The sequence below is a fragment of the Chinchilla lanigera genome, unplaced genomic scaffold (assembly GCF_000276665.1).
Source record: "Chinchilla lanigera isolate Chin_1 unplaced genomic scaffold, ChiLan1.0 scaffold00062, whole genome shotgun sequence".
Taxonomy (NCBI): Eukaryota; Metazoa; Chordata; class Mammalia; order Rodentia; family Chinchillidae; genus Chinchilla; species Chinchilla lanigera.
Window position 1 is genome coordinate 13,836,112 of NW_004955463.1, and position 7,652 is coordinate 13,843,763.

The window sequence follows — 7,652 nt, forward strand, 5'->3', positions numbered from 1 at the left end:
GGATGTGTTTCTTGTGATTGTGAGTTTAAAAGTTGTCTGAGTAAACCGTGCAGTGTTCTAAGAGGATGGTAAGCTCAGTGCACACTGGTTGAACTAAGGGAAATATTTTTTAAACAGCCCCCCCTTAAGTAATTTGTTATTTTTACTTTAAATGATGTAGCCTCCTTGGATTTCATTTTTGCAGAAATGTCCTCTTCAAATATCAGTTTTTGTGTGCATGCACATATGAACAGTTGCGCTGGTAATAGAAGGAAAATCGTTTTCCTGATAGTTGTATCTTGTCTTTTAGAGAGAGAAATGTCATCAGTGGAATCACACCAGGAGCAGTTGTCTCAGTCTGATCCATCCCCCTCACCAAACTCATGTAGTTCCTTTGAGCTAATAGATATGGATGCTGGCAGTTTGTATGACCCAGTTTCTCCACATTGGTTTTATTGTAAGATAATAGATTCTAAGGAGACATGGATTCCATTCAACTCTGAGGATTCACAGCAGCTGGAAGAGGCATATGACTCTGGTAGGATTAAAATGAATTATAACAAAGACTTTCTTCCTCTCAAACTACAGTGCCCCCCAAGCCCCGTTTTTTGTGGTATTGGGAATTGAAGTCAGAGCCTAGGAATTGAACCTCAGAGCTTCGGTGCGGAGCTACATCCCCAGGACCCACCCTTTTTAGATAGTGTATCCTAAATTGCTAAATTCCCTAGGCTTGATTTAAACTTGTGATTCTCCTATTTCAGCCTCCCAGATTGCTGGGATTACAGACATGCATTACCATGATAGCCCTGATAGTGCTGTTAGAGATAAATTTTAGATTTTTCCTCTTGGGCGATTTTAAAAATGTAACTCAGAATCATATTTTGGGAGATTTATTGTGTGTTCTGTACTTCTTTTCCTCTTTCCAATTCTTGGCAGGAAAGAATTGTAACGGGAGAGTGGTCCCTACAGATGGGGGCAGGTATGATGTTCACCTGGGGGAAAGGATGCGGTATGCTGTGTACTGGGATGAACAGGCATCTGAAGTGAGACGCTGTACCTGGTTCTACAAGGGAGACAAAGACAATAAATATGTTCCCTACTCGGAAAGCTTCAGCGAAGTTTTAGAGGTATCACTTTGATCCCCTTTTACTCATCATTTTCATCTTTTTTCTTCTCTTTTAATAATCTTTTCTTCCTTTTGTGACTTATTTTGTGAAACTTGCAGAAAAAGTTTGATTCCATCTACACCAGACTCTATAACATTTCTTTTTGCAAGTAAGTTTCAGTATAAAGTAGTTTTAATTTACAATTTTAAAATATTATAGAAGCCGGGTGTGATGGCACGTGCTTATAATCCCAGCACTTGGGAGGCTGAGGCAGGAAGATCGATGTGAGTTCGAGGCCAGCCTGGGCTACATAGTGAGTTCAAGGCCAGCCTGAACTAGTGAGACCCTGTCTCAAACAAACAGACAAACAAACACAAATAAAATATTATGGACACTTTTTTACGCTCTTTAAAAATTTTCCCTGATGGAAATCATTACAGTGGTACCTCGGTTCACAAACTTAATTTGCTCCATGATTCCTCCCCCTCCCGCTGGAACTGAACTCAGGATCTTGCGCTTGCCAGGCTGGTGCTGTGCCGCTGAGCTAAATCCCCAGCCCTTTGTTCCATGATTTTGGGAAAGATGACTACATTTATGTTTGTGAAGGAAAGATGGCCAAGGTCGTGTTTGTCACCTGATGCAGAGTTTGCGAACAGAAGTGTTTGTTAACCAAGGCACCACTATATTAGCACTGACCTTTTTGATATTTATTTTCTTTAAATTGGAGAACATTAACATTACTAACATATGAAATGATGAATAGCAGTTATCTAGTCTTTATGATAGAATTGAGTGATAGTTTTCTTTGTCCTGTGTTGTTATCTGTTGTAATTTTTTAAAAATTTGAAAATAATTTTGATAAACTGGAAAATTACATTATTATTGAAACTCATTAATCTGGTAATGTTCTTGGTATGAGTTCAGTTTAATGGTAAAGCTATTAGAAAAGTCTAATGAAATGTGTTTTCTTTTAAGGAAACTTACATGCTTGCTGTAACTCTGGATGAATGGAAAAAGAAACTGGAGTCTCCCAATAGAGAAATTATTATATTACACAATCCAAAGGTACAGTGAAGTAATGCATTTCTTTGATACTGAGGTGAAGCTTAATTGCATTACTAAGGTGAACTTTGGCTTCTTTTCTCTATGGACTCTTACTACAAAACTTAAAACTTATACTACTGCCATTATTTAGTGCCTTCAGTTCATACAAAAGCATTTTCTTAGGAAAAATTATGCCATCATGGAATTAAGAAAATGACTAATACATTATATGAGCACATCTTTCACGTGTAGGATATTATTGAAAGATCTGTTAGTCCAGTATATTTTCAGGGTCCTCATTTCAAGCTCTGAGAATTGCATATCAAAACTGTTTTATTGAAAGGTATCTTCCTGTCCTTCAGAATGTATTATCTAGAAAAGCCAGGTATGATGGCACACACCTATCATCATAGCACTTCGGAGGCTGAGGTGGGGGATCGCTGTGAATTTGAGGCCAGCCTGGGCTACATAGTGAGTTTAAGGCCAGCCTGAATTGCACAGCGAAACCCCGTCTCAAAAAAAAAAAAATATTCGTACATATACATAATACAGAGATGATTGTAACATCGGCTCTATTGCTCTGATCTTTTCTTATTTAAGCTGATGGTGCATTACCAGCCAATTGCAGGGTCTGATGAATGGGGTTCAGTACCTACTGAGCAAGGCCGGCCAAGAACAGTGAAGAGAGGGGTCGAGAACATCTCTGTTGACATCCATTGTGGTAATGTTCATTGTTCATTTTTTCTTTTGTACTTGTTTATTCCTTAAATTGTGATCTTTTTTGTGCATTTGGCATTTTTGTGCATTACAAATGATGGTTAATTGGGCTTATTCTGAATTAAGATTAGCATCACTTTCTCTAAGAATTTTTATAAGTATAAATATTTATTTAAAGTGGCTGAGTACATATGGTGGGCTTATGGTGGGATGGGTAAAACTTGGTAATACCAATCTGGTAGTTGCTAAGTGTAGATGAACTGAGTTAGTCCTAATTCTAAGAAGTTGAGTCTACCTGCTTGACTAGATATTTATTGCTGGTAATTTCCATCTTTCAAGATTTTCAACTCAGGAACACTGTTTTTCACAAGGAACTGGATTATTCATTGCCATCTAACTGGGGTCACTTATGATTGTTTAAATTTTTTTTAACTGGATTATAAAATTCCTTTTATCTTACAGAAGAAATGATTTGTCTCTTGAATAAATTCTCAGATTAACTGTAATTTTGAAGGACCAGCATGGTAGCCCATGCCTATGATCCTAGCACTTGGGAGGCTGAGGCAGGAGGATTGCTGCAAGTTCGAGGCCAGCCTGGGCTACAAAGTGAGTTCAAGGCCAGCCTGAACTACATAGTGAAACCCTGTCTCAAAAAGATAAATAAATAAATAGATAAGTTTAAAATTTAAGGCTTTAAAAACATTCCAAATATTATTGAGACAGTTGAGTAAAAATGGAGTTATAGTAGTGATAATCTATTAATGTTGCCTGGACTTGGTAACTATATTGTGATTATATCAGAGCCTATCTTTAGGAAATATACTTATTTAATAGTTGAAGAAGTTTGGGGTGTACGAAACCTGATCATACATCCAGCCTGCTCCCAAATGGCTCAGAGAAATAAATGTGTATGTGTGTGTGTCCACAGAGAGAGAAAATAATGAAATGTTTAAAAAGTTGAATTTCTAAAATGTACTTGGGAGTTTGTATTGTTTCTTCTAGTTTTCTGTAAATTTGGAGTTATTTCAGAGTAAAAAGTGAAAATTTTTTAATAGTTTATTTCTAGGTAAATTAAAAATGAGGTAGAATGTACTTTTACGAAGTAGGTAAATATAGGGCCATTTTGTGTCTTTTAAATAATCCACTTGCAGTTTAACTTGTTCATATTTATAACCTGTTCACTATCAGTGATTGAATTTGGAGTGCATTAATTACAGGGAATAATTTTTCCTTCTTTTATTTGTAGGAGAACCGTTACAGATCGATCACTTGGTCTTTGTAGTCCATGGGATTGGGCCAGCCTGTGATCTCCGCTTCCGAAGCATTGTGCAGTGTGGTAGGTCTGCAGAGCACATAGGTCAGATTGCTCAGGGAGCGTGTTAGTCCCTGAGATAAAAGCATCATCTTTAGCTCATCGTCTTAGCTGTGTAATAAGATTTGGAGTGCTGAAGATATGGCGAGGCAGTAAAGCTTCCTGGCTTAATCTAAAGTGCTAGCAAATTCGTGAGGCTAATAGCTTATATTCTTAACCAGTATTTTTTGAGAGAATAATCCCTATAAAATTGGTTTGTGATGTAATGGTCTTATTTCTAACTTTTAAAAATTTAAAAGGGACCCTGAAGATGATAGAGTGAATAACAGAAAGTACAATTATGTTTTTATAATTCATAGTGTGGTAAGCCTCTTGATATTATTGAGGCACTTGGGTTTGACTCAGGTTCTTGTGCAGGTACTCTAGCACTGAGTTATATTCTCAGCCCTTTTTATTTTGAGGCCAGCCCTCACTTGCCTGGGCTGGCCTCAAACCTATCATTTTCATGCCTCAGCCTCCTGAGTAGATGGGGTTACAATCCTCAGAACCTCTTGATATTACAGTTGGAATATTTAATTCATTAGTATAACTTGACTTTAAAAGGCAGTGTCTTTAAAATTTGGTAGCAGGCAAAGTCTGTTTCGAGTAGGAGTCTTACTTTACTGGATGTCTTAGTTCCTTTTCTCATTGCTGAGACAAATACCCAACACCCAAAATTAAAGGAAGAAAGGTTTATTTAGCTTACAGTTTGTAGAAGTTTCAGTTCATAATCAGCTGGCTCCAATGCAGGATGGCTTGGCAGAGGGGCATTGCAAAAGAGAAGCTGTCCATGGCAGACAGAAGACAGAAAAAGCAAGCAGTTGACAGCTTCTTTCTGGCCCTTTTATACCCTCTCTAGGCTGGCAGGATTAGGGTGTGCCAAACCAATCAGTGGTCTGACTTAGTAATCACACACCCTTAATCCCAGCATCACACACTCTAGATCCAGCCCCTTCTGAAAAAGCCCCACCTATGACCCCTTGAGGCTTTGGGACATCCATAATATTAATGGTTCCAAGCATAAACTGGAATTGTATTCTGGAAGGTTAAGATCAGTGTGGTAAGAATTTTGAATAGTGTATATTTTTCAAAAATCTGAAGTATTGGGTAATGATTAATTGTAAAAACCAGGAAGTTAGAATAGGAATCTGGGGGCCAGGGATATAGCTCAGTGGCACAAGTGCCTGCCTGCTAAGCATGAGGTCCTGAGTTGGATTCCAGGTACCAAAAAAAAAAGAGAATAGGAATCTGATTGCAAGATTGATGGACATATAGTCATCTAATTTTAAAAAATTGAAACAGCTTCATTGACAAAAGTTTTTAAGTTAGCCTTTCTTTGGATGAAACATTTTATATGGTAAAAGGCGGTTTTATAGTAGAGGAGCATCTTTTCCTATATGTACTCTTAGTCTTTCCTGAACACTACTTCACTATTTTTGAGTCATTATGTGTTCTGAGCAAATGTAGTTAGGCAGTGTATTACATGATTTGTTGCATGCTAAGTTTCCATGTTAATTGCTTCACTGTTGATGCATAAGTTAATATTTCTTTTCTAGTTAATGATTTTCGCAGTGTTTCCTTGAACTTGCTACAGACACATTTTAAGAAAGCTCAAGAAAATCAGCAGATTGGAAGAGTAGAATTTCTTCCAGTCAACTGGCACAGTCCTCTGCATTCGACCGGTGTGGATGTGTGAGTAACACCTTACACTCTTGAGTTGTTAGCTGTGGTTATGTTTTCCGGTCATCAGTGTACTTGGGGACATTTCTGCTATAGCTGACTATATATTTAAAGTTTCTTACAGATACATTATTAAATGCTAGTCAGTCCCTAGTAAAATGCTCTATCTTCTTTAGTATGCTTTATTATCTTTTGGTATTTATTTTTAAAACTTTATCATTAAAATATTAAAGGCAAACATTGCTTTCTTGTGTATAAGCATTTCCATTTTCAGATATCAAAACCTAATAATAGCTAGGTATGGTGGCGCTATCTGTAATCCTAGCACTCAGTAGGCTGAGGCAGGAGGACTGCCATAAGTTTCAGACCAGCATGGCTTATATAGTGAGTTCAATGCTGGCGTACACTAAAAGTGAGACCCTGTCTCATGTCTCAAAAAAAAAACAAAAAAAGAAAAAAAAAAGCCAGAACCCAGAAAAACCAACCATACCTCAAGATGTACAAAATATTTTGCTGCTCCTTTTGTGAATATATTTAAATACTTGTCCAGATTTCAAACAAAGAGAAGAAATTTCCCTAAATTAAATTAACATTTATAATTTGAAGTATAATTGGTACAGTGACTTTTTAAAGTTACAGCTCTTTAAGGTATAAGCCCTATAGTTTTATTTGTAAATTTTATGGTGATGACAGAGAAAATTGCCTTATATTGAGGATATCCAGCTCTGGGCTCTCCAGAAAGAAATATTCAGGACACATTTGTGGAGTGGAGCTGGAAGATTTTTTCCGTGCTGGTCTTCTCATTCTGTGTGTGGGTTCTTAGTACTGTGTGATTTGAGTATATTCCATGTGCCAGACAGTCCATGGTGGTGCTGCTTTATTAGGTGGTTCACATTCTGTAATATCTTAGCTGACACTAAAAGATTACTAATGACATATAGTTCTCTCTTGATTGCAATAGCTGCTGGATATTTGAGGAAAATTTCTGAGAATTTTTAGAAAACTACTGTCAGGATTTGATTTAAACTATGTTAACATGGTCTTCCTTGGTCAGCTGTAAGTTCTATTTGCCTTTGGTGTCTGGCATTTTTAAAAATCTTTTTCTGCTTTTAAAAAAACTGCACTGGGTTGGGGATGTAGCTCAATGGTAGAGCACTTGTCCAGCGCAAGCAAGACCCTGGCCCAGGCTATGACACAGAGCACAGTACAAAGAACTCCTCAGTTCTGGTAATGCTAGGAAGAGCCTCTCATATCTCTAGTTGGGTGTGGTTTTTTTAGTTCTTTTGCTCTTTCAGTCCTGGGGATTGGACCCAGCTGCTCCACACTGATCTATATCCTCATCCCATTATGTTTATGTTGAGACAAGTTCTTGCTAAGTCATGAAGCTGCTTAGGCTGGGCTCAAACTTAACAGTCCTTCTGCTTCAGCTTCCCTGAGTGCTGAGATTATAGGTGTGCACCTGACTTTGCTTGGCCTTTTAAAAAATAAATAAATTTATTTATTTATTTATTTATTTATTTATTTACCTTTTTGAGACAGGGTCTCACTATGTAGTTTAGGCTGGCCTTCAACTCACTTTGTAGCCCAGGCTGGCCTCGAACTTGCAGCAATCCTTCTGCCTCAGCCTCCCAAGTGCTGGAATTATGGGTGTGTGCCACCACGCCTGGCAAAAAATAAATTTAATTATATCATATATCTATATCTATATTTATATATCTGTATATATCTATATGTATATCTTCATGTATTGCTCAGAATCTTTTTTTTTTTTTTTT

The 7,652-nt window shown here is 37.3% G+C and overlaps 1 protein-coding gene across 1 annotated transcript in view; it reads left to right on the top strand.

Moving 5' to 3' along the window:
* Window positions 1-289: 289 nt before the first annotated feature.
* Ddhd2 (DDHD domain containing 2) overlaps window positions 290-7,652 on the top strand; it is a gene marked incomplete at its 5' end in the record, with an annotated part of 20,030 nt that continues 12,667 nt past the window's right edge. The window contains 6 exon segments of the mRNA XM_013521496.1: window positions 290-517; window positions 916-1,106; window positions 2,061-2,150; window positions 2,730-2,850; window positions 4,093-4,182; window positions 5,754-5,889. Coding sequence (XP_013376950.1) covers window positions 298-517; window positions 916-1,106; window positions 2,061-2,150; window positions 2,730-2,850; window positions 4,093-4,182; window positions 5,754-5,889 — 848 coding nt within the window.